The following is a 27,758-nucleotide window of genomic DNA, read 5'->3' as shown; positions in this document are numbered from 1 at the left end:
CACTACCCAAGACTATGACAATACATGGACCGAATAGACATCTACATATGGGTTCCCCTGCATAGGCCACCTGCCATCTCATCCCATCCCACTTCCCACCCAGCTGCCTGGAATTAGTGTTTAGGTTAAGATAGTCTGTTCACATGAACACCTACTACACCAGAAAGATAACACTTGAAGTTAATATCACTTCCCATCCTTCTACCCAGTTTTTGGAGTCCTTTCCTTTCTTATCATCCACAAACATTTATTGAATATCTGCCTACGGGGCACTGTACTGGAATGATGTACACACTATGAAGTATGAAAGAGGGGCCCTGCCCACCAGGACTTACAGAATAGTTGGGATGGCAGGACACATGCATAAGTTATGGAAATAATTAGTAAGCTGAGGGAAAGATGAGAGGGAGAGACCTATATATAGGAATTCACAGGAGGGAGTGATCACTGGACATAGAGTTAGCATATAAGCTTCATGAGGGCAGGGTTTTTTGTGTTTTGTTCACTGCTGTATCCCCAGCATCTAAAACAGTGTAGAACCTAATAAGCACTCAGTAAATATTTGCTGAATTAAGTAAATAAGCTTCTTGACTTTTTTTAAGGAAAAAGAGTCCCGGCATTTATCATTTGGAGAATAATTCCCAGTCCTATCTTCATTGCATATTATGGCTTTTACTCATGGTGCACAACAGGATCTCTCTAGAGAGACTTATAGAAATGACTACTCAGCCTATGACTTAAACCTTCACAAAATTCTAGCAAAACTGTGTTCTCTACTACTCCTTGCCGTGGATGGGTGTTTTCCAATGATGATGAATAATATGGAGCCAGGACTTTTTGTTTGTTTATTTCTTTCTTATGACCTCAAGCTCTTTCCAGCAGAGGGTACAGCCCTTAGATTGCAATGCAATTCTGGGAAATACAACTCCACTACTTGCTTGGCTCATCTAACAAGGCAGAACACAGACTCTGACTTGAAAGCAAGCTCCTTTAATGAGTTTTGGTTGGGGTTGAAGGATAAACAGTTGTGATAGGTTGTAAATCTCTGTTTTAGATGCTTATATTCCATTAAGGGGGATTCAAATGGGCATCAGAATACAATTCCCTCTAAAAAGTGGAATAGAGAGAGAAAAGCAGTTTCAAATGTGGTCATTTTGTGCATCCCAAATGGTCAAATTCTTAGTCTTCCAAGGCTTTGCACTAGGTTATGATTTTTTTCACTTATTTCATTTTTATCATTGTACAAATTCTTATTACTTTTGGTATACAGGACTCAGGGAGATATGGGCAATTAGAATTATCAGAACACTGAAAGGAAACCCAGGCATTCACATAAAAAAGTAAGTGGGGATAAAGCCATCCTATTCTTGCTGTGACTTACACTAAACTTACATACCACAGTGTTGTGCCAGCATATAGCTTCAAGTAAAAGATTTATATTAACATGAATGGAGAAGAATCTGATTTCATAATAATAAATGCTAAATTTGTGTGCTTTCTGACTTTTTCAAAAGCCCACAAAGCCAAAATCATTTTCAGCTCTGTGGGTGCACCTCCTAAGAAATTAGAACATCATGTACCACCACATAGATATGGTGCTGAACATACTGCCCGCTATTATTCTTTCACCTTTTGAGAGGTTTAGTTCAGAAGGGACCTGGCTTATGGCAGAGTCTAAGGAAAACATAAAAAGAGGCCCCACCTAGAGTAGGCTTACACTCCAAAATCGAAATTCTTTGTATAGGAGACTTTCCTGAATTAAAGCAAAAGTAAATACTGCCTTGCAGAGCTTTCCATATTTTTTCAAAGCTTTGTCGCAGACTATCTCCTTCGATCCTCTGAGGTAGGTAGAACTAATAGTGCTATTACCATTACATAGATGAGGAACAAACTTTAGATTAAATAACTCGCCCAGGACTATATGGTTAAGAGTGCTGAATTCTATTCCTTATTTCCTAAAGAGCTAGACCCAAATTACATACCACATCTAAAAGGACGCATTTGGGGCCGGCCCGGTGGCGCACTGCTACAGTGCGCCGCTTGGGGGCGTGGCGGCGCTCCCGCCGAGGGTTCGGATCCCACATACAGACCGGTTCCCGCTCACTGGCTGAGCAGGGTGCGGGCGCAGCACCAAGGGTTGCGATCCCGTTGCCGGTCCCGGTCCGGTATGGGCGCGACACTGAGGGTTGCGATCCGTTGCTGGACACGAAAAAAGACAAAAAGGAAAAAAAAAATAAAAAAATAAAATAAAAGGACGCATTTGGAAAGGCGACAATGGAACTCTCGTTATGCAACATTAACTATGCCCTGCCCCAGTCAGCTCCCCTGCTTGTGAAAGGTATGGCTAATAACCTTTACTTTGGGCTTGGGCATTTCTCTTTTCCCCCTTCTCCATTTTGTTTCCTGAAAGAACAATTAAGATCCATCTGGGACTAATTATAGTGATTCTTGAATTTGAACCTGCAGCCATTACCCAATTGAGGTCACTTATTTTAAATTAACTTGCCTGGTCAGAACACAGGTTTGGTTATCTTCAGAGCCCAGTGCAGAGAGGCGCCGGCTCACTCAGACTTTTAATTAACTAGCTAAATAACCTGCACTGTGACAAGCTGCCTATGATTTGATTGAGTCATTCATTTGCATTCAGACAAGGATCAAAATACATTATCAGAGCTTCAGGGACTTAGTCCTAGAAACCCTCACACTGTTTCTTGTTCAAGGCTGTAAGCCACTTCCCTTTGGTTCCCCCTAATTATTTTTTCTGTGCTTTTGTTCTGATTATCCAACATTTATCACAAGTGCAGCTTGTGATTAAACAATGACAAGTCATGTCATATGCTGATAGAGAATCGAAAATTGGAGTCATGTTCATATGAACCAAGCACAATGCCGTGAAATAATTAGGGGAAACCAAAGCGAGATTCCCAGGATGCCCGGCAACAAAGGAGAATTTCCAAAGATTCGGGCCACGACTGCTCCTCACTTAAGTAATAGTACATAATAACAGTAGGTACTCAGTCTTTGTTGAATTGAATTCATGGTGGAGCTGACCATCCCACAATAAGAATGATAGTTCTTACCATAAGTAATTATGATTATAGGTGCTAATACTTAGTGACCAGGTTTTTGAGTCAGACAAATCTGACTTTGACTTCAGGCTTCATTATTTTCTGCCTGTGATGCCTGAAGCAAGTTACCCATCTTCTCTGTCTCTCAATTTCCTAACCTGAAAGATAAAGTTAATAACAGTGCTACCTGAAAGGGTTGTGTTCCATAAGATGAAGTACGTTTTTTAAAAAAGTCACTTAACACAGCACCTTGTGCAGAATAAGTGCTCAAGAAATGTTAGTTATGTTTGTCTTCTGTTATGTCCCACCGCCAAGACTTTGTCCAGGTCATCTTCCCACCTGGGATCCTCTCTTTCCTTCTCCCTGTCAGCAGTAGTTTCCTCTGTCATTCAAAACCTAGTCTAAAAGAGTCCTCCTTCCTCTCCAGAGGAAAGCCTTCTATCTCCTGCATCTGAACTTGTTCAGTGCCCATCCCTTCAGTATACTTTTCGATATTTGATATCATCTTAAATGGCACAGTCTTCTACCGCTTCATAAGCAACCTGGCCTTCTCTTCAGGGTGCACTATTCTTTAAGCCTTCCATGTTAGAAACATTTATTGAGCACACCCTCAGTGCTATACACAGTGACTCTATGCTGTGGGGTACAGGAGATGAGGAAAGAGAGAGGATGGGAGAAAAGAAAGCAGCATTGATCGAATCCCCTTATGTCGCAGGTGCTCTGCTAAGAATTTTAAATGCATTTCCTCATTAGGCCTGGCAATAACCCTAAAAGTAAGTGCCACAATGATCCCGATTTTACATATGTGGAAACTGAGATTTGGAGAAGTAAAATGACTTGTCCAAGGTCACCTCAGCTAGGAAGAAAAAGAACTAGTTGGTCTGACTCTAGAGTCCACCCTCATCACCAGTATGTTTTACTGCCCACCTCATGATTTTACTGTTTTGTTTTGTTCTATCAATTTCAGTAATGTATGTCAAGGCAATATATAAACTGTAAAGTACTATATATGGTATAGCAGATGCTGTTGGTACCCTACCCATACCCCCTTGGCACTAGCCTTCCCTGTACATGCCGACGATATCCTATTGTAAGCACATGCTGTTCTCCACTCGACAATTTTCTCTCAGCCTGAGAGTGAGACAAGTAAGAAATAATGGGGAGGAATTAATACCCCTGACAGCAGCTATAGTCCCCAGCTTCCTGGCCCTTCCCGTGGGTGTGTTTTCCACCACTCCCAGAGGCGCCCAGAGCTCATGTGCTCATTAATGCACCTGTATTGGCTTCTTTCCCTTCCCTGTCTCATCTCCTCATTCCCCTTCCAGTGTTTCTTGGAATTACCTCCAATTAAACTATCAGCATTCAAATCTTTGTCTCAGGGTCTGCATCTGGCGGAGTCTTGTTTAAAACAAGAATCTTTCAGAAATGTCTCCTTTGGCTCCTTTCCTGAGAGTCTGGATGAGTGTCTTCATGCTGCCCCCTGCCTGTCCAGGGCCTCCCATTAGAGCAACCCAAGCAAGCACCCATTTGTTCAATGTCTCCCTTCCTACGCCCTTTCATGAGAATCTCATCATTGAGGGCCTGCTTTTAGCTTGTCAAAGTGCATTTATTTTCAGAGGGAAAGGTGGTTCTTCCTTGTGCATCAGAAACATCTAAGAAGCGATGTTAAAATGCAGACTCCCTGGCCCTAACCCAGACTTGTGAACTAGACTCTCTGGAGAGGAGCTCAGGTGCTTGCATTTTCATAGATTCCCCAGGTGATACATAGCGTACACTTTGAGAAATACTGTCCTAAGACATTCATGTATCCTGGGCCTCCAGGGAATGTAGATTGTGTTCCTAGTGTTCTCTCTTCCCCCAAGGCGTCTGTGGATTCAAGTAAGAAAGCCTGGAATTGCTATGCCTCCCTGCTCCTGAAATGAAGCATGGATAAAGCCAAGGTCCAGCTGTTACTGTCAGAGTGGGGCAGCCCAAGACACCTGGGCAGTGTTCTACAATGCAGAGGAGAAATCCATCGTATTGACACTGCCAACTTTCTGCTGTCACCTCTCATTGCCCACCCCCCAGTCCTCATTCTCCCCTGTGGTAGAAACACTGTGATAACTACACATGCCCAGTTAGGTTATGGCCTGTGCTCCTTTGTCTCTAGGCAGGAGCCCTCCCTCCTACCCGCCCCCACGCCCCCCCACACACACACCCCTCCTTCCCAACCATAGTTGCTGTGTGTTTTGAATTCATGGTTCTGATCAATGCTGGGGGTGGGAGGGGAAGGGGTGGTAGAAGGTTGTTAATTTGCTGTTGGTTTACCCGCAGTTTCTTGTTCTTTTTTTGCACCCTCGACTCGAGTGCCTGAACTCCAAATGCAAACCTCAGTTCCTTTCCTCCACCTCCAACCCAATGCTATCCTAATCAATGGCCCCAATACTCCTCTGCACCTGAGCACTGATGTCTTTCCCTATCCCCCACCCCGTAGCAGCAGGAAATCTCTTCTCTGCCTTTTGGGGTCAAGGGACTTGAAATCAAGGAAGACTTCACAGAGGAAGTTGCTTATGAGCTGGGCCTTGAAGGATTTCTGCATGGAGGGACTGAGAGAGGGGGCATTGCAATAAGGAATAAGGAAGGGGGGGCATGACTAATATAAGCATCATGCACTCTGTTAAGAACTATAGATACATTATTTCATTTATTCCTCCTTGAAATTCTACAGATAAGAATACCAAAACACAGAAAGTTTAAGTTAGTTGACCAAAGTTGCACAGCAAAGTAGGGACTCTAATTTAGGCAGTCTAGCCTGTACTCTTCACCACCCTACTCTACTCTCTCAACTTTTGTGTTCCCTATTTTTCAGATGGATAACTGAGGACGAGAGGTTAAGTAACTTGCCTAAGGTTATACAGTTTATAACTGGCAAAGCTGGGGTGCATTGCCTTCAGCAGATCCCATTCTATTTACTATCTAACCATTTATACCTCCTCTAACTTAGCTTAGCTTTTCTCACCAATCATTTCAGTCACAATTTCTTATAAAGAAATTTGGCTGCCATCACACCAAATGCTTACAGTTGCTCCAAATAAAAACCTTTCCTTTAGTGTGTAAGCACTGTAAAACAGCAAGGCTCTTGTGAAATCAAGAGAAATAGCCCTCTGAAATACATCTCTCTTCATTTTCAAAATAGCATTCTATTTAAGTTGCCTGTTTGTCAGGTTCCCACTTATAAAAGCCACAGGAAAAAATTCTTTAGATCTTTAGTTGGAGACAAAGTACTTTCTATCTATAGCAGGTTATGAGTTAATCATTCTCTCCTCAGTTGTACCTTGTACATATTTCTGTTCTCACACTTCTCCCACTGGGTTATAATTGCCTGTTAACTTGGCTGTCTTTCCCACTCGAGTGTGAGATCCTTCAGGCGAGGAACCAGGTTTTTGTGACCTCTGTCTCCCCAGGGTCTAGCCCCTGTATTGGCAAAGAACAGGCATTCACAAATGTTCATGAAAAGAAGAGAAGAATGAAATATGGTTAATAGAGTCAGCCCTTCCATCCACTAGGGACTTCAATCCATATTCTTTCTGAGTCCAGTGGTATGCTGGAAAACTATTGGTGGATTTCTGTGGTGTTAATACTCCCACTCTGGCTGACTTCAAGCCACCGATGGTTTAATAACTGGCTCCAAAATTCCTGAATATTTAACAATAGACTTTCAGGAGCCCCCTGTGTTTGGCTGAAAGTTTTTAATTCTGCCTAGGGTTCTTGAACTGTTAGCATGTCAGTGTGATCACAAAGATGGCAGAGTGGGGAAGATAGTGCCAGATCCAAATAGCAAGAGTGAAAGACCAAACCAAACATTTGCAAATTAGGAGAATTCTGTGTTTTGCCTCCCATGAACTAAGCCTCTATCATTTGTCATCCATTTGCAAATTTAGATCCACTTAAACAACATGGCTCTCAGAAGAGGGAGAAACCTGCCAAGTAAGCAATTATCCTGAAAAATCAAAGGCCTAAAAAACACATTGGGTTTCCGAGAGATATTTACTTTTGTTTGGAAATATAAACATGTTCATTCACTTCCTTCAACAATCAGAAAATCTCACTTTAGGGTGTGGGCGGCTGGAAGCATTGCACAAATAGGAAATGCAATGCACCGAGGCATAATTAGGAGTCCGAAAGGAGAACATCCTGTTCCCCACATTCCCACACATTTCTTTCTCTCCCCTCTCCACTTGGAGGCTCCATAATTCCGATCTGGACCTAGGTCTCTAGTACTGTACCCTATCCATGGTTCACTTTTGCACACAATCATGGAAATAATAAGTAAATGGCAGGATTTGAATCCAGAATCATCTGACTTCAAGGTTCATGGCTGTTTCTTGTACATCACCTTTAATAAATACCTATTTGTTTGAAACTTTCAGAGTGACTCAGATCATATCTATAAAGATTTTTAGACTCTTACAAATTTACACACTGTAAGGTGTCATTTTAGGTGTGACATAAAGTTGTTAATCCTAATAAATATCTAAAGATGAGATGTGTGACTCCTGGGTCAATGAAGGAAGTCCTGTTTTATCCCACCCATCCTCAAGTGGTTGTGGCTGGAAATAACACATATTTGAATAATTAGCCATATGCCAAGTGCTGCTATTCCATTTTTTATTTTTATTTTATTTATTATTTTTATTTATACATATTTATAGTTGCTTACTTGGGGGAGCATGGTGTTGATCACACCAAGGTCAAGAGTTCAGTTCAGATCCCCATACTGGCCAGTGCCCAAAAAAAAAAAAAAAAAGGTGCTAATGCCATTCCACTTTTTAAAAAATCCACATAATGAGTCCACTGGCACTCCCAAGCCTGCTCCTCAGCACCCATACAGTCCTTACAGTGGGTCTTTGTCAGAAACTCACTACTATTGTGCTTAGGGCCCAAACAATTTTGCAAAATCTGTACAGAAAACAAAGATACAATTTGATATTTAGAATAACGTTATAAAAATTAAAATAAAAGTTGCTGTGAGTGTGAATATAAAAATATAAAAATGGTTCACAGTAATTCTCATAAAAGAATACATCAAGAACACTGTCATTTAAAATGTACTGTCTACACAGGGGTGCATTGGACTTGCAGAGGGAGAAAGCATACCTAGGGATACAAAGCAGAGTGGGGGGAAGGCGGATGGGGAGGGAGGTCGGGGAGAATTGACAGGGGGGCACAGGATATAATCGCAAATTTGTGGTAACGGGTATGCTGCCAGTATGGATCTGACCATCGCATCTTGGGCACGAGTGGTGACAGTCAGCTTTGTACCCCATGAATATTCATAACCAAAAAAATAAATAAAAAATAAAACATACTGTCTAAAATAAATTTATGATAGGCTGGCTGGTTAGCTCAGTTGGTTAGAGTGTAGTGTTATATAACACCAAAGTCAGGGGTTCAGATCCCCATACCAGCCAGCCACCTAAATAAATAAATAAATAAATAAATAAATAAATAAATAAATAAATAAAATTTAGCACTAATTTGAGAGGATAGCCAATACAAAATGTGGACAGGCTACGATGGTCATGTACATGGTCGGGTTGAAGAGAAACTAATTTCCTTTTGCTGTACTATTCTAGATTGAGTACTAATTAAATCACCCCCACCCCACCCTCTGAAAAAACCTTTAGAATATTTTCAAATATAAATAGAGAGCTACGAAAGGTCCTCTAGATAAGGTACTCCAAAAAAAGGCACAGTGTTTGGAAATGCATCATAGCTGGATATACGAGGTTTCTTCAAAAAGTTCATGGACAGATTTGTATTATCTCTTAATTCTATTTTTCCATGAGGGTACTTTTTGAAGTACCCTTGTAGCATCATTTTACGGGAAGTTGGCTGGTGGAAAGGTCCGGGTGTTTAAAGTATTTATTATCGGCACCATGACTGAGGACTCTAGCGGGTCAAAGCGGCAGGGCTTCTTGGGTGGGGCAGTGCACACATGTAAATTGCCTTACGAAGTGTCCAGATATGTCATTTGAAGGTAGTCCAGATATGTCATCTATGATATCACTTTGGACAGGGCTAAATTTAAGTAAAGAAGTGAGTAGTTATAAAGAAAAAATATTAAGTAAATAATACTAGTGTGGTACACAGATCCGACTCAAACCATTAAAGAAGTTTGTGAAGGAGTGAAATTTGAGAAATACTGTTTTACGGTTAATAAAATGAGGTATCACACAAAGGTCAACTTGCATTCAAATGGTCCCTTATTCCCAAGAGCAAGAATACTCTGTTGCTCCTTTAACTTACTTGTGGCCATTTATTGCCTCTTATTTGTACAGGTTATTTGCCTTTCCTGCTGTTTAGCCTTAAATCTTCCACATATTCTTCAGTCATGGCGAATGTAATATTAAAGTCTGGGAAGTGAAATTTCTCAAAGACATGTTCTTTGGTGAAATTCTTGTCCTCTAATCCTCACATACTAGCATTTTATCTGATGCCTTATTCAATTGCCTTCTCGCTGCATAAGCTTTCCTGGAGACAGCATAAGCATCGATGAGATTCCTCGGTTATACTTCCATTTTCCTTCTTTATGAAAAGCTCTAGCCTTTCTTTCTCCATCTGCACTACCATTACCCCGGTGCCATTGGGCTGAATTTGGTATGGGCGATTGGTTCTTCTCTGCCTCACTAGTTCAGCACATTTGTTCAAGTCAGATGACTGCAATATGAAGCACTGTCATTCAGTTATAGGAGAGCATGTGCGTGCAGATTGAGATTATTAGAAAACAATTCTAACAGAATCGATTTCTTATATATATTTTCTAAAACTCAAACAACCTAGTAGATTGGGGTTTTTATTAAAGAAGATGAACACCTTTCATCACATGAACAATTTCTTCTGGAAGGTGTGGCATGTTCTAAGGCTGGATTCTATAGCAAACCATTCATTCAACTCCCAACATAGCCAAAATTAGATAGGATGTCCTAGGACAACAATACACATATATATTTTTTAACTAAGAGAGCAGAAAAGGGAGAAGGGGGCTGAAAACTTCTTCTCTTTTTAAAAAATGTAATCTCATAGCTTTTTCTTAAAGAGAAAATATCCATACAACAAATGAGAAAACCTGGTAAATTAAAACCAGAAATACCCCCCCACACACACATACACACTTCCTCTCAGCCCCCCAAACATTCACAGTGTGCCTAAATCAAAGAGAAACAAATTAAGGTTAACATCAAGGCACATTCTGTACTCAAAGCAAGATCAATCTTTATACATAGATCCATTTTTGGCACTGGTGTAGAAAATCCAAACATGGAGATACTTAGGTCTGCAAATAACCTAATCTGCATACCAGATGGATCTAAGGGGGAAAAAAAAGCATACACACTTCTCCACACACATATTTTTTTCTTAAATGTGAGCATAGGAAAACAGATGCTTTTGCCTCCCAAAGGATCTGTGGGCCTCTCTCAAGTAGTCTTGTGGAGCAATTTCATTTCAAATTTCTAAAATTATGAAAATGTCTAGATTAAACATTAAATTGAAAAAGAAAGGGCCTCTTACATAGAAGACAAATTGAATATTTTCTGAATTATTTTTAGCTGCTCAGTGATACCCAGCCCCCAATTTCATAAGTAAGTAGATGAAGGGGGTTAGTAAGGGGCACTACTCTACCCAAACGAGTAGACTATCATTCACTGACTTCGTTGACAAATAATTTGCTGCTATATGCATGGCACAGTGTGTTACTGTGTAAGAGCTCTCTCTTCTGCAAATGAAACTCTGTTGTTTAAGCTTCAGTGAATGAGGATGGTGGCATTTTTTTCTTTCAGATCCTATATGTGAGATAAAAATAAATTTCCTTAAAACAACGAATTTTATCTACATTTCACACATTTCCCCTTATTATATTTATCACACCTGCCATCATATCAAGCCATCCATCATCTCCAACATATCTTACACAGGCAGAGTAAATACAGAACATGAATTTGGGAACTTGGTATTTCTTCCTTAAATTTCACGATTGACTGTAAAAAGAGCTTTTATACTTGAAGTTCTGAAACTAATTTAGAAAGAGCTATTATAATTACTGTAAAAGCAAAGTTGAATGTTCTCCTGGTTACCAGAATCATTAAATAACCGAGCATACAATGTATGCCTTGTTGATCTATAACAGATGGAAAGAATAAAGATTTAGGATTAACTGAACAAGAACCGCTCCCATTAACTAGTTCTTTTGTGCACTGTATTATACATAGCCTTCTCATCCCACCCTATTCCCACAAGCCCTGCACCAAAAATTCAAAAAAAGGAAAAAGAAGACCAAGTGCAAAACGTGGCACTTTTTGGGCCGGCCCGGTGGCGCACTGCTACAGTGCGCCGCTTCGGAGCGCGGTGGCGCTCCCGCCGAGGGTTCGGATCCCACATACAGACCGGTTCCCACTCACTGGCTGAGCGAGGTGTGGGAGCAACACCAAGGGTTGCAATCCCGTTGCCGGTCCTGGTCCGGTACGGGCGCGACACTGAGGGTTGCGATCCGTTGCCGGACACGAAAAAAGACAAAAAGGAAAAAAAAAAAAACGTGGCACTTTTTGCAGTGAGGTCTCATTTAACTCACATCAGTAGGATCATAATCGCCCCACATAAGTAAGATTTCAAGGTAACTGATGTTTACTCTCTGAAGTATTGGGAATTTGAGCATTTCTGATGGAAACCTTCCCTAAAATAAATAATACATATCCCTGGGTTTTTCAGCAGAAATTCCTGAACACAATAAACCATAGCTTGATGACTCACACATTCATGATTACACTGTGCAGTAGTACCATGTTGTGTGCTTTTTTTCATCCCCACCTTCTTCTTTAAGTCAGTCTGTCACTTCCTGTGCTCCTAATGGACCTCTTTCTAATATCACTCCCTCCGTCCATACACACCCCTTCTAGTTTGCAGCTTTTAATTTACTGTGAACTGGAAAACCAAGAATTGGTAAGAACTGTATGTTAAATAAGAGTTAAGAAGGCACTGAAAGCAAGGATGAGGAATTAATTACAGGCTTCAGTGCAACAGCTTTGTGACACCTAAATGTTCCTATCTTTAGATAACTTTCCCATCTCTTGCAGTTCAAGGCTAAGTTTTGAACGGGTGAGTTTGTTAGCGAACTACCTTCAAATGAGTCAGTTTGTTCTGAACAGATTATCTGAGCATGGATTAAAGCAGATATTCCAATACCTTCAAGTCATTGTGAACCTGAAAAACAATGCCTTAATGAATGACCCCTTCCCACATTTATATAACATCACATACTTACCCAATGCACGTCTCAAACACTTTTGTGGACGTTATTCAGTTTGATCCTAGCAACACTGCTAAAATAGGAAGGGCCAGATTACAGTTAAGGAAATGGAGGCTCAGGAAGGTTGAGTCATTTGCCCACAATCAGTGAGTAAATGACAAGGTCGGGCTTCTGGGTTCCTATTTGGGACTCTTCTCACAACACTAACATTTTCTATTGCTCTCTCTGGCCTTCCCTATGCTCAAAAGGACACTAAGCTCTGCCTGTAATGAGAAAGACTTACTTTGTTTCCTTTGGGCTTCCTTCCTTATTTCTTTCTATGCTCTGTCAGATGTCCTTAGGAATATTGCTCATTTTTCTGGCAGAACTCAAAACCCTCTGATTTTATTATGTTGAGGGTTGTCGGTGAATTAAAAATTCAACAAATATATGGTCCCAACTTGCCACCAAACATTAACAAATGTCACTAGCAAGGATGTTTCTCATAAGCAGACACTGAACAATGCATCCCAGAAGATACCTAACAGCTCATTTTGTGTCATGGCAGCATGAGAAATCACCTCCTCAAGACATTCATTAACCTTTCATTTCCTCCATAAATAGTCAGTCAGAAATGTAGCTCATATTTTAAATTAATCGAAAACTAAGCTCTCTCATTCTCTCTCTCTCTCTCTCTCTCTCTCTCTCTCTCTCTCTCTCTCTCACACACACACACACACACACACACACACACACACATGCACACACTCAGCACTTGAAATGACTTGAGGGCTTGTAATGCCAGCATGGTAAGCATGATATTCAAATGTGTGTTTCCACTTCTCCGGGCCATCTTAAACCTTATCTCCTCCATGAAGCCTTTCCTGTCCATCCCAGGCCTTCAAAATCTCTTCTTCCTCTTCTCTAAAAACATAGAGCAATTACTGGCATTTGGCATTTAGCACATATTTGGAAACCATTTGATGTACTTCCAAGAGCATGGGTTCAAGAGGCAGACAGACTCAGGTTCTTTTTTTTCTTAATTTTTCTTTTTTTTTATCGAAACATAACTGATTATACATGTCTGTGAGGTCTAGCATTGAATATCAGTACCTGTATACAATATGTGATGCTCAAATCAGGATAGTTAGTATATTCAACATTACACAATGTAATCATTCTGTGGCCCTTTACAGACCGAAGTTCTTTTTTATTTTTAATTTATTTATTAATATTATTATTTTTTACATTCTAAGTGTTGTTGCGGAGCAGTTGGGGGGGAGAGGGGCAGGGGAAAGGAAATAGGGTGGGAGGACTAAAAAGCAGGAGGGGCTTGGTTGAGGCCTGTGGCACCCCCCTCATTCCAGCAGGGGAGACCAGGGGGGTTCTGGCAATGGCTCAGTGGTCATCGCTGGGCTGATTGTGGATGTCGGGGGGACGTGGCTGAGGCCCTCAACTAGAGACCCAAGTTCTAAATCCAGCTTTACCACTTCCTAACTATGTGGCCTTGAGCAAGTTACGTAAACTCCCTTTGGCTGAGATTCCTCATCTATAAAATGAAACTAATGATACTTAATCTGTTAAATTGTTCTGAGGATTAAATACATATAAAGCACCTAGTACAGTGCCTAGCATATATCAGGCACTCAAATAATGGCAGTTGTACGTAGTTCTGGTTTGATATGTGCCTTTGCAAGTTGTTCATAATTTTGTATTATTTTTCTTAAAGAGAGCTCCTAAAATTGTGTTAGCTTTAGGCTGGTACAAAACCCAGTTCTACCTCTGGTTGTGTCTTTAACCTCTATGTTATACCCCCAAGTCTCCACCACCTCCATCCAGTATAGTACCCTACACATAGTCAGGACTCACTAAAATGGCATTTAATGAAATCCTCAATTAACTAGAATTTTTGCTGTATCTTGCCACAAGGAAATAAACTTATATCAGGAATTTAGTCAAAAACTTCCAACTTACAACCAATACATGTGGTTGGAAAATATTCAGTCCACTTACATATTTTGAGATAATAAAAATGCACTTCATAAACTGTAAGCCTTAGTATTAATACAGCGTTACTCATGAAAATTATAATAAGAATGATGATTCTGAGGAAGGATTTCTTAACCTCAGCACTACTGACATTTTTGGCCTGATAATTTTTTGTGATGAGGGCTGTCCTGAGCATTGTAGGATGTCTAGCAGCATCCTTGGCCTCTACGCATTAGATGCTAGCAGCATCCCTCCCAGTTATGACAACCCAAAATGTCTCCAGGCATGGGGACCCGCCGCCCCACCACAACTGCCCTAAAGCACCGCGATCAGCACCAAAAGATGTACAGATGGTCACGTCTTTCATATTAAATCAGGAAAAGGAAGGCAAGCATTTTAGAAAAGTTTTCAATAAGCAAAAGCAACCTCAGTTAACCTGAAAATCCCATTAACCCCATTCCTTGAGCGTTCTATTCCCTAAGCAATCCAGATAACAAAAAAAATGTACTGTACATTCTATTTTCTAATTTGTATGCAGAGTTCAGCTCATTTTCCGTCTCAACAGCTAAGTACAGAAATCCAGTTCACGGGTGGGGGATCATCAGCTTCATTGCTTTTGCCATCTATTTTAAGTGACAATGATGCTACTGACCTGGAAGTTTGGAGGGCTTTTTTCCCCCTTGTTTTGACATTTTAACTTTGATACTGGCAATTCTTCCTGTTCTATCTGGCTGAAAGTGAAATGCAACAAAGAGAAATATGGTCCAATTAACTGTGATTTTACTGTATATAAACGACTTAACACGGTGTTGATCATTTAAAAGCATTTGTTCATCCCAGTTTTGATTGTGCAATTGAAAATGACCTTCTTGAGTAAGCAATATTTCTTATTTCTTTTTTCTGCAGGTTGTGATCCTGGGAAAACATTCAAGAGGTTATCACTACATGCTTGCTAACCTGGTAAGAAGAAGCAGAGTTTAAGTGGCCCTGGGCAATATATTCTATTTAGTTTGTGTCATCTATAATAATCCAAAAAGGAAATACATGAAATACCTAATGTGTTCTCTAGAAGCTTAGAGAAATGAGCTCAGTAAATATCAAAACCTAAATGCAATAGCCTTGTTTTCAATTATGCCTGTCTTTGTTTTAGCTGTGCAGCTATATTCTTTCCTCATTTAAAAAATAATTTGCTATGATTCCTCACGTATTATTTTTAGATTCAATTTGGATTTGAAATGTAAACTATTTAAATTAGGTTTGAAATGTAAACCAAGGCACAGAGGACACAGGAAACTGTCTCCCAACTGATCCTTGCATATGTGCACATCACTATTGAATTTGTCTTTTCAGAAGCAGACCACTTCCAAATCTTTTGAAACCAGGCTCTGGAGTAGGTTTCAACGTGGTACATTAAGTGACCCTGTCAAACCATCTTTCTACTTTACATAAAACACAACTTGAATCTTTACATTCAAACTTTCCATGCCTTTAAAATTTGTGACATTCTAAAAACTAGCGTTTTATTAAGGTTATTTTATACCACTCCTTTCTCTGAAAGGATAATTTGTTTAGGAGTTAACAAAATGGCTTCTAAATTTGTAATGTCTGTTTAGCAGAGGGTCTGAATAATGCCATCTCCATGGAATACAAGAGAAATGTTAAGTTATCACTACAATACTAAGAATCTATTAAATTATTACATAACATTAGTTTTAACCCCAATTTTGTTTCATTGACACAACAGAACCATGATCATTATAAAGCTCTCAAACCAAAAGAATAGCAAGAAAGGTGAAATACTATTATAATTACAGTCTTAAATTTTTTAAACCAAAGAAAATATCTTTTGTTTTAATAATAAATATTTTTTAAATGAGAAAGAAAATGTTACTTAAACCTCTTTCTTAGGAAGTATGTGCATTCAAACACTTTATAAAATGAAGATTAGATCTACTACTTTCAAATGTAGTATGCGTTTTCTCCAATATTCTACTCAAAGTGAAGCACTTCAGTCCATTTTGGGAATAAATAAATCGACTCTTTTAGGAGGGGAAATCTTGATTCTTAATCTACATCTGAATATATTTAATATGCTTTTTAGGCAACCTATTTTTGACTAATGCTTGGCATGAAATATGGATGTCACAAGACACCTGAGACAGTTACTGATTACTTTTTATCATTCCTTCCTCACCAATATATATTTTGCTCTTCTTCCTTCCTTCTTTCATTCCTCCCTTTCTGCATCTCCCATCTTACTCTGCTTCCTTATATGTCCTAGAAAGCAGTAAGGTATATAGTATGTTGTTTAAAAATACAGAGTTCACCCATCACAGACAGTACATAAGGTGGCTTTAGGTAGTACACGAACTTTTCTATTTTAAAAGTAATATGTTTCTATCATATGTATTAGAAAAATATCAAATAGCACATCAAAATCAAAATGTTACAGATATTATTACTTCATACAGAGCTAAAGTAGAGATTTAACAAACGTGAAATAATTTTTTTAATGTTGAAGCAAACAATGGCATGGGAAATTAAGAATTATAGCAGAATCTGGTTTTTGCATACATTGCTGTGGTTGTACATGGATGACTAGAGTTTTGGAAAGAATACAGAACTGGGGGTCAGAAAGCTTGGGTTCTCATACTGACTTTGCTACTATCTAGCTATGGGACCTTGAGTAAATCACTTCACCTCTATGGATATCCGTTTCCTTACTGTAAAACTCTGGAGGGAGCAAGAAGGGGGGTCATTGATGTATTAGATGGGTCCTCTAAAAGCAAATGTTAAGACATAATTAGAAGTGCAAGACACTTATTGGGAGTAATACCTGTGAAAGGTAAAAGGGAAAGAACATGAGCATGCACGGAGAGCTTCGGATCACAATATTGGTCTGATACCAATGAAGGAGGGGGAAAGGAAGGAAGTTTGATAGAAAGAGCTTCAGACTGAGGTGTAGCTCTGAGAAAATCTTGGCCAATACAAATGGAAGCTCTGGTGGAAAGACTGCACACAGAGAAGCTCTCTGTTGCCCCCAAATGGCAAGCCATTGCATCCCCACTTTGCTCAGTCATTGGCTGGCAGCTGCAACAAGGCACACATCTACCTGAAAGCTGAGGCAGATCCTGAAGGTACCTGAAGCTGGAGGCTGTCAGCTAACTTAACTTTTTGGGCAGGTTCTGTCTTAAAGGGAGATCTGAGCCATGCATGTCAATGGCTGTCTCAGTTGGCCTAAGATGACCAGATGATCTATAAAGACATTTCCCATTCTAGAATTCTTACTGGGCCTCCTTATTCCTACTGGCAATCATCTTTCAGATGAGCTTTGTTTTCAACTTTGAGACCCTGACATGACAGGAAGAAGAGCCTATGGAGTGATAGAACAGCAGGAGAGAATCACTAGAACAAGGCTTGGAAAAAGAATGGTGAACCGAAGCCTAAACACACAACCAGAATTATGAGACCTCAGGAGGATTTCTACTACAAGAACAAGAAAAGTGTTTCTTCTAAAATAATGTATAACATCATGTCAGTCTGAGTAATGAAAACATGAACTCATTTACCATGCTTTGAGCTGCCACCCTTCTCTTCCTCTAGTGACCTTCTTTCTTTTTCGATCTCAGCCACATGTTTCCATAAGTCCCTTTACTCTATATCAAATTGCATTTGGACAATCCAGATAGGAACTCTCTGATGATAGTAATAAGACAGATTATCCCTACCATGGTTTCCAGATTTTTCTAAGCTGATAAAAATACCCGCAAACACCTCCATCACACACACACAGACAGACACACAGAGAGTAAACCAAAACTATTTAGAAGTCATTTGGGTGGTCAAGCAAAGGGGAAGTGGAGCTAAGAAGATGTTTCTTTTCAAGAAGAGCCAGGTGGCCTTTCAAGATGAGCCAGCTTGATGAAAGCTGAGGATGTATATATATGTAAAGGAAAGCAAAGTCCAAAGTCTTGATGTTACAACAGCACAGAACCACTGCTTTCTTCTACAAATGTAAAATCAAGAACACTCAAACTGCTTAACTAAGCTTTCTGGAATCACCTGTACCATAGCCACAAATGTCACCTTTGATACTGAGCTCCATCTGTCTGGCAAAGACTTCTATGTGCTTTTACATGGACCTTTCCTGGTAGCAATCCTAAAGTGAGAAGACTTGGATATTCCATGAATGCTTCAACAAAGGCCTTCCACAGGTCAGGATGTACATCAGAGCTGCAGAAAATTCTAATTTGTTGAAATCCCTGGAGGAAAGAAAAGATTCCACCAGGAGCACAAGCCAGAGATGTGATCTAGTCAGACCAGCAGTGGACATCCCAATAGAGCAGGTAAGTCTCCTACAAATTCTGTATCAGTTTGTGATCTCATTTATCTTTAGGGGTTGTTCCATAATTAATTGGTGTTTTCTTTTCCAGGACTCTCTCTAAGGTGGTGCTGTTTTTCTACTGTAGTCCCAGAAGTAACCAGCATGTATGTATACAATCTGCCAGTCAAGTAGCCTATTTCTGTCACGGTAAGGATCAGGATCCTTTACACTGCATTCCCAGGCATGTTACGTACTGTGATTTAATTTTTTCATGTATGTCAGTAAGGATAGCCCAGTCATTGTGTGCAGAACTGTAGACTAAGATTAGGAATAGATCTAAAGGAGGAGGGCAGTATGGTGTAATGGGAGAAAAGCACCAGAGCAGGAGCTAGGAGACAGGTTTTTGAATCCCAAGAATTCATCTAACTAGCTTTATGGCAAACCAAACCTCTCTGAACCTGTTTCTTAATCTGTAAAATAGAGAGTTAGACCAGATCACCATTTCCCAAAATGTGCTATTTGTACATGAGATTATTTTAGGTAGTACAAGGCTAAACTTCTTTTCTAACCTATTAGTTTTGAATGTATATTAAATGCGTATTAGAAAAAGATAACTATTCCACCAATTCTGTGATTTTACTGGTATAATTCCTTAGAATGAGACTAAAGTAGATATTTACATTTAAAATACTTAGTCAATGTAAGAAAAATGTTAAGTAAACTTTAGTTCAGATGGTCCACCTATGCGGCAAAAAAACTGTAAAGATAGTGTATTAATGACTACAGTTTAGAAAATATTCCAAGGTCACTTTTAACTCTTCATTTCTTCCCTCCTAGAGTTCAGTTTGGACCAGAGTAGGCAAGGAATGGGAGTGTAGACATAGCAGCTGGTGAATACTGAGGACACAAACAGGGGGGCAAAACCAGAGCCCTGTCATCCTTGAGAATGTGAAGTCCTAAGGCAGACGGCAACTTTAAAAATCATCTAGTTGGGCAAAAGCCAAGAGGGGTATGAGTACCCTTACCCAAGTTCTCAACAGAGCTGAGGTTCTGCAGGATTGATTGAAACAGTCTAGCCATTGACACAAGGTGAATTGGATCTGGGTTGAGATGGTCCACAACAGAGGTTTGGTACCCCCCAAAATAAGGCCAAAAAAAAAACCCCAGCAATTGAGATACCCAGGAGAGAATACAAGCCACAGCAAGTCTTATTCTGTGCTGCACCAGTTAACCACTGTCTTTGAAGACCTCACAGCTTCCCTGCCTAGGTCAAGACTGGTCCCAAACTTGGAAACAGCTGTTGACCCTGCAAGTGGAAGTTAGGTCATGTCTGCTGTCAGTAGTAGAGGACCGCAAAAGTAGTCAGTCAGGTCATTGTGCTAGGGGAGAAAAGGGAAGGAAGTCAATGTATCTTAGACACTTCCCTGATGAGCCACCTGTTTCCTTTAGACATTTAATTGTCTCAGAACTCCTATGAGGAGAGACTTCTTGCCTATCCACCTCCCCAAGCTTTTTACAGATCAAGAAATGGGCCCAGAAAAGATACATATCTTGCCCAAAGACTCATAGTTAATCCATTGCCAAGATAGATTTCCAATCCAGGTTGTTTAGATTCTTGGTAGAGCACCTTGCTCTTCCCACTTTACCCACCCAAATATCTCAGTGAGACGGACAGACAGCCCCACAATGGTCATATAAGACCATTTGCAAAGACACAAATGTAAATGAATGAAGCACAAGCTAGGAATGTATGAGGGTGAAGTGATCAGAGGTATAAGGGCTTAAAAACAAGGACAGCTTTGTGAATCTGGGTTTGAAACCTGCCCAAAGGGCCAATATGAAACAAATCTTAACAGGCACCAATTACACCTCCATCACTCTCAGTCTCTCTCTCTCTCTCTCTCTCTCTCTCTCTCTGTGTCTGTCTCTATCTCTCTCTCTCTCTCTTTCTCTCTCTCTCTCTCTCTCACACACACACACGCACACACACACACACGTGTGCTCTTATTCCCCCCTTGCTCTCTCTTCTCTTTTTCCCTCTCCATCTACCTCATTCACATTATTAGTGTGCCAGAAAATAATGATCGGGGGGAAAGGGGTATTAGAAGATATCTAATTTTTCCAAAATTTTACGAAAACAAAAGCATAACTCATAACATAGAACCCAAGGAGGCAGCCAGGAGTAACCTAAGTTTGAAGCAGTGAACTCTGTGGCTTACCGTATCTCAGAATGTACCTGAAACAGAAAGGCCTGCTTTGTTTAGAGAAAAAACAAGTGAGACTGAGTCATGCTATTTTTCTTGCCAATAACAACTATTCCCTTCTGCTCCCTTCCCCTTCCAGGTCTTCTTGTTCTGTTCTCTACTTTCCCTTCCATTGTTCTTCCATTTTTAATGTTCTAAATAAAATATTCAAATGCTCAAAGCCACGTGCTGTGATCACTGACACTTCAGCAGATGGCATATAAACAAAGAGCTCATTGGGCTGGAGCCTGGCTTTGCGGGCAAGGGAAGTGGGCTTAGAGGGTAAAACTCCTACTGGTCCCAAATGCCAGGGAGCCTGGTCACCTCCCCTGGGTACACAACCTCTCTAGTGGCTCCAGATTCACTTTTTTCTCCAAATGGAGATAGGACACAGCAGAACAACAAGGGAATGAAGAGTGGGGACTGGGCTAGGGTCCAACTTCCGACCATGCATTTAAAAGCCACAGGCACTTGCCAGCTTAAAGTAGCCAACTTTGAGACTCTGTTCTTCCTCTCCCAAAATGCCTTCATTATAGTCAATCATTGCTTTCTCCCTTTCCACTGCCTGAAATTAACAAGGAAAGATTACCTCCTACCCAATGTTCTAACAAGATGAATGGAAAGAATTCTGTCTTCTCCCCCACGCTCCCAGATTATGTATTCTAAAACAGTGCTTTTGAAACTATCTGCAAAGAAGAACCGGTTTCCCCTGCCCCCAGATCTTTACGGACCAGTAAAAATGCAAAAAAATAATAATAATAAATTACTAAAAAATAATGAAATAAACAAAACAAAATATAGAAAATACAGGTACAATTTTTTTTAGCTTTACATTCAGCAGCCATAATATTACCCTGTCAAATTGCTATCAAGGTTGATAAAGGCTTACTCTCAATTTCTTTTCTTATATCATCTCAGACTGGTAATAAACAGTCAACCAGCACCAGTCTGTACACTTTGAGTAACACTGCTCTAAAGGTCTTTACAGTAATTTTTTTTTCTTTCTCTATACCACTTGTGGGCCCAACACCTTGTTCATCCCACTGTAAGAAAGACAAAGGGCAGTTTCCTTAAGAACCTTATAATCATATTGAACAGACCAGACTTACACAGCTTATGATAATTACCATGGAGATAGAACAGGTGCTGGGACAGGGAATGAAAAGAAGGCAGAGTGTGGGGAGTCAATATTCTACATAGTGTGGCCAGAGAAGGCCTTTTTAAAAAGGTAACTTTGAAACAACGATCTGAAGGGTGAGAAAAAGCCAGCTGCATGAAGAATCAGGGAAAGCTCATTCACAGAGAACAGCATGTGCCAAGGTCCTGAGGCAGAAAAGAGCTTGATATCTCCCCTGAACTGTCAGAAGGAGATTTCAGCTAGAGCAGAGTAAGTGACAAAACAGATTATGTAAGGTTTTATTAGGTCAGGTTAGAGTTTTAGCTTTTTTCAACAGCAACAGAAAGCCATTGAAGAATTTCAAGCAGGGGAGGAACATGATCTGACTTATGCTTTAAAAAATATTAGAGCCAAATGGATGAATTTTATGATACATAAATTATACTCAATAAAGCTGTTAGTAATTTTCTCTACAAATAGCACTTACGTCGAATTGTAATTATTTGCTTATTCATAGGAATAAGTCCCAGTGGACTGAAGTGCCGTGAGGACAGGAACCAAGTTTGATTTGGGTCACCATTGTACCAATAGCTAGCACTTAGAAAGGCTCAAAGGATGTTTGTTGATTGGATTAGAGAATAAAACAGTGAGTGAATAATACAAGCAACTTGTAATCAAGTGCTAATTTATAAGGTGTAATCTTCAACTCTTAACATTACAGTCCCCCAGGAGGATGGACCTGCTTATTAGAAAAAGACTTGTGTCTCTCATTAGCAACCTGATAACTTGAGTCTTCACAGTTACTATGCATTTTCCTATCGAAGTGTCACCCAGATGAACAATTCAAATGGCACTTAAGGTAGAGTCAGCCTTTATCCAAATTGTGAGATAGATAGTTGTCCTTGGCAGCCTCCCAACCCTCATTCTACTGCTTTTATCTTCCCTGTAGGCAAGCCACCTTTCCCATCTCTCACCCAGAATCCACCATCAACTCAATGAAAGTTACCCAACTTGTCTGTTTTCCTCTTTGTACAAAATGTATACTAAGAATAGTACTATATGAAGAAAATCTCCACATAACATCTTGAAAATAAGTAAACATTGAGGATATTTATTTCCAGCTCTCAATTATCCACACTACCGGAAGGAAAGTGAATCACAGTATGTGTAAATCAAGGGAAACAAGGCAATACCAAAGTCATTTGAATCTTTGGAAGGCTGAGTTGTCTAGCTAGTCTCATATCAGGGACAGTTTGTGTTTGGATGCCAGTTGTGTAACCAGTGTCTGCGTAAAAGATGGCCTTGGAGAATTCGTCAAGGGTGGCTTGTAAGGCCCTGTATGAACTGCTTAGACTAAAAGGTCATGGTTGGTTTTATACAGTTGCATTCAGATGTGAGCAACAGTGCACTGGATCAGACAGATATGACGCAATTGAGAAGGGATGCAATTGATGAAATATAGCAGAACTTACAAATCCAAATATGTAGTTTTCCTCTCAAAGGAATCTTATCTCGAGATTATACCCATATTTCCAAAAAATATCACCATTTTTGCACAGAGTCAAGCATACAGATACTTGGAATGTAGAAAGTGAGAAAGCAAGGTTTCAACTCACCCTATCTATGAGCAGTAAAATTGCCTCCAATCTTTCTCTGACTTCTCTCATATCTTTTCATCTCTTCCCTCTGAACACAAAGTTTACTGGTCCAACCAAAGGAAAGGATACCACTGCAGCAGTAGCCAACAAAACCATCAATTTGAACTAAACAGAATTGATTAAATGTAAACAGCACTAGAATTTGATAAGTTTAGTTCAAGCACACAAAAGTCATTGAGTATCTCAGTATTCAGGAAATGCAAATCAAAACTGCACTGAAATACCATCTCACCCCAGTTAGGATGGCTAATATCCAAAGGACTGTGAATGATAAATGCTGGCGAGGTTGCAGAGAAAAAGGAACTCTCATACATTGTTGGTGGGACTGCAAAATGGTGCAGCCTCTATGGAAAATGGTATGGAGGTTCCTCAAACAACTGCGTATAGATCTACCGTATGACCCAGCTATCCCACTGCTGGGAATATACCCAGAGGAATGGAAATCATCAAGTCGAAGGTATACCTGTTCCCCAATATTCATTGCAGCACTCTTTACAATAGCGAAGAGTTGGAACCAGCCCAAATGTCCATCAACAGATGAGTGGATACGGAAAATTTTGAAATGGAAAGTTTATTTTTGAGCACAAACTAGACGAAAAACTATTTCAATACTATTTTTTATTTTACAGTCTAAAATTTTTATGAATTTGTTTATTTATTTATATATATATATTTTTTAAATTTTATTTTGAAAGAGAAATACCACATGTTCTCACTTATTTGGGGGAGCTAAAAATAAATAAATAAATACACAAATAACCTGGGGGGGGGAGGGAAGAAGACACAACAATTACAATTCCTTGAAGTTGATACAACAAAGGAACAGATATGAGGTTGGTGGGAGGGAGGGAGGAGAGGGAGGAGGGAGGGGGAGAGGGAGGAGGGAGGGAGGTTTCGGTAATGGGCCACAATAATCAACCACATTGTATATTGACAAAATAAAATGAAATTTTTTTAAAAAGTCATTGAGTATCTAATCAAAACTCCTATGAAATAACAAAACGGGCTTAAGAGAAATTCCACTCTTAAGTGGAATTTCCTGTGCTCAACAGGAAATTTGGGACCTTGGAGTCACCAAACAATGATGTTGTGGAGAACATACATAGACTTATTGCACAGAAGACATGTGAAGGCATATGATAATAAAGATAAAAGTCCATAAGCAGTCATCAAAATATACAAGAACCTACATAATTATTGGCCAAAAAAGGAGCACAATTGACCCTCTTAATATCTGGTAGAGGATATAGAGACAAATTTGATATAAATTTTTTAAGTCATTATTTTACTAATTGAAAATGTTGGCAAGGATGTGGAGAAAGAGACCTCTCCCACACTGTTGGTGGGACTGTAAATTAGCAAAGCCATTATGGAAAACAGTATGGAGTTTTCTCAAACAACTACAGATAGAACTACCATACAATCCAGTAATCCCACTTCTATGTATATATCCAAAGGAAATGAAACCAATATGTCGAAGGGATATCTTAACTCCCCTGTTCATTGTAGCATTATTCACAACAGCAAAGTTATGGAATCTAAATGTCCAGTGAATGAATGGATAAAGAAAGGGTGGTATATATACAGAATGGAATACTAATCAGCCTTTTTTATTATTGGTTATGAATGTTCATGGAGTACAAAGCTGATTGTCACCACTCCTGGTCAAGATGTAATGGCCAGATCCATATTGGCAGCATGCCCATTACCACAAATTGCAATTATACCCCGTGTCCCTCACCCATTTATTCCCGACCTCCTTCCCCATCCCCCTTTCCCCACTCCACTTTGTATCCCTAGGTGTGCTCTCTCCCTCTGCAAGTCCAACGCACCACGATGGTCTTTCTTTCCTTCCTTCTTCCTCTCTTAGTTCCCACTTATGAGTGAAGACATGCAGTATTTATCCCTCTGTGCTTTGCTTATTTCACTCAACATAAGTTTCTCCAAGCTCATCCATGTTGTTGCGAATGGGAGAATTTCATTTTTTCTTATGGCAGAGTAGTATTCCATTGTGTACATATACCACATTTTCCTTATCCAGTAATCCATTGATGGACATTTAGGTTGGCTCCATATCTTGGCTATTGTAATCAAAGCTGCAATGAACATGGAAGTGCAGGTATCCCTTTGACATGGTGCTAATCAGCCTTTAAAAGAGGGTGAATACTGTCATTTGTGACAACATGGATGAATCTGGAGGACATTACATTGAGTGAAATAAGCCAGGCACAGAAAGACAAATACTACATGATCTCACTTACATGTAGAATCTAAAAAAGTTGAACTCAAAGAAGTAGAGAGTAGAATGGTGGTTACCAGAGACTGGAGGGTAGGAAGGGAGGAAATGGGGAGTTGATCAAAGGGTACAAAGTTTCAGATAGACAGGAGGAGTAGGTTTTGAGATCTATTGCCATAGCAGGGTAACTATAGTCAATAATATAATGTATTGTATATTTCAAACTAAGAAAGTAAATTTCAAATGTCTCACCATAGAAAATGATAGGTAGGCCAGCCCCATGGCGCACTCGGGAGAGTGCAGCACTTGGGAGCGCAGTGTCGCTCCCGCCGCGGGTTCGGATCCTATATAGGGATGGCCGGTGCGCTCACTGGCTGAGCGCAGTGTGGGCAACACCAAGCCAAGGGGTTGCGATCCCCTTACTGGTCACGAAAAAGACAAAAAAAAAAGAAAAGAAAAGAATAGGTAAGCAAGGTGATGGATATTTTGATTAGCTTGATTTACTCATTCCATATTGTATACATATGTCAAAACATCACATTGTAACCCATAAATGCATATAATTATGATTTGTCAATCAAAAATAATTTTAATAATAACAAGGAAAGAGAGAGAGAAAGAAAGAAAGAAAAGAAAATGGTTTGAAAAATAAAATTTTAATAAAGGTGCCTGGAGATGTAAGTAATGAAGTAGGGGCTCTTTCTAGACAAAGAGAACCGATAAAGATAACAAGGTTTAAAAAGACATGAGTTCTCTTGTTGAAGGAAATGGTATGGATGAGGCTGGGGAGCAGAAGATAAGAGATAATGGAAATCCTTGAAGGCCAAGTTAGGATATTCAACTGTTAATATGAATATAGAAAGTAGGGAATCATCGAAATGACTTGAGGAAAGGAGCATTATGCTCTAACTGGTATTTCAGGAAGGTAAACTTATGTGAAGAATAAACTGGGGAGATAAAAACCAGAAGTCAGAGCACCAACTAGAAAGCTAGGACAATAATCTAGGCCAGTGGTTCTCAAAGTCCCTTGTGCTCCAGAGTCATAGTGTGCTTGGGCCCCACACTATGTAGGTCTAAAGTGCCACTAATTAAAAGAAGGGATACAGGAAAAAGAAGATATTTTGAGGAAATGTAATGACTTTGTTTTGGGGCACATTCTTTTCAAGATGAACTTGGAATATGGAAGTGAATTTAGTCAGCTGACAGTTGAGAAGGGGATTCTAGAGTATAGGAGAGGGTCTAATTGGAGAGTTGTTGGTATCTCATTCAAAGTGAACTCAGGTTGAAAATTCCAAAGTAAAACAAGAAGTTAGTTTGTTTTACAGACTCTGAAGCCTCAAAATGTAACAAGTTCATTGGCTAATATACTTGTGTGGTAAATGTTATCCTCTTGAAAAAGTAGATTCTCAGAGCCCAGCTTTATGAGAAATCATAACTACCCCACATTCAAACACTCACAGTTTAAAACAGGAAAAAGGCAAGGAAAAGAAGAAGAAATTATAATGTCTTTGGGTAGATGGGAGATGATAGAAGAAACTGATTTTCAGTCAAAAAATGAACTGCTAAAAGGGACTATGATTCAGCAAAGGGATAAAACAGTTGCTATAAAACATCAAGCTGCTCATACAAAAGGAGCCATCTTTTCCCACAAAAACATCAAATAAATCTACTGGAACATATTTTGTCTTTGATGAAAATATTTTATTTTAAAATATAATAGCAGATGAAGCTCAGTGAGGAAATAGAATTCATGATATAGAAATTTCTTTTGGAGCCAAACTTGTTAAAATGCATTTATTAAATAAAAGGAAGTGGGTTGGGGGGGGGGGGGGGATTCCTGAGCAGTTGCCATTGGAAGAAG

The 27,758-nt window shown here is 39.7% G+C and overlaps 1 protein-coding gene across 3 annotated transcripts in view; it reads left to right on the top strand.

The window, feature by feature from the left end:
• Positions 1-27,758, top strand: part of GRIA3 (glutamate receptor, ionotropic, AMPA 3) — a 276,738-nt gene that overhangs the window by 145,245 nt on the left and 103,735 nt on the right. For all 3 annotated transcript variants that reach the window (XM_008574539.1, XM_008574541.1, XM_008574542.1), the window contains exon 5: positions 15,226-15,279. In XM_008574539.1, the coding sequence (XP_008572761.1) occupies positions 15,226-15,279 (54 nt within the window). The remainder of the gene's footprint in view (positions 1-15,225; positions 15,280-27,758) is intronic.

The sequence above is a fragment of the Galeopterus variegatus genome, unplaced genomic scaffold (assembly GCF_000696425.1).
Source record: "Galeopterus variegatus unplaced genomic scaffold, G_variegatus-3.0.2 Scaffold1061, whole genome shotgun sequence".
Taxonomy (NCBI): Eukaryota; Metazoa; Chordata; class Mammalia; order Dermoptera; family Cynocephalidae; genus Galeopterus; species Galeopterus variegatus.
Note: the sequence above shows the minus strand (reverse complement) of the source record. Positions and strands in the feature narration are given on the sequence as shown.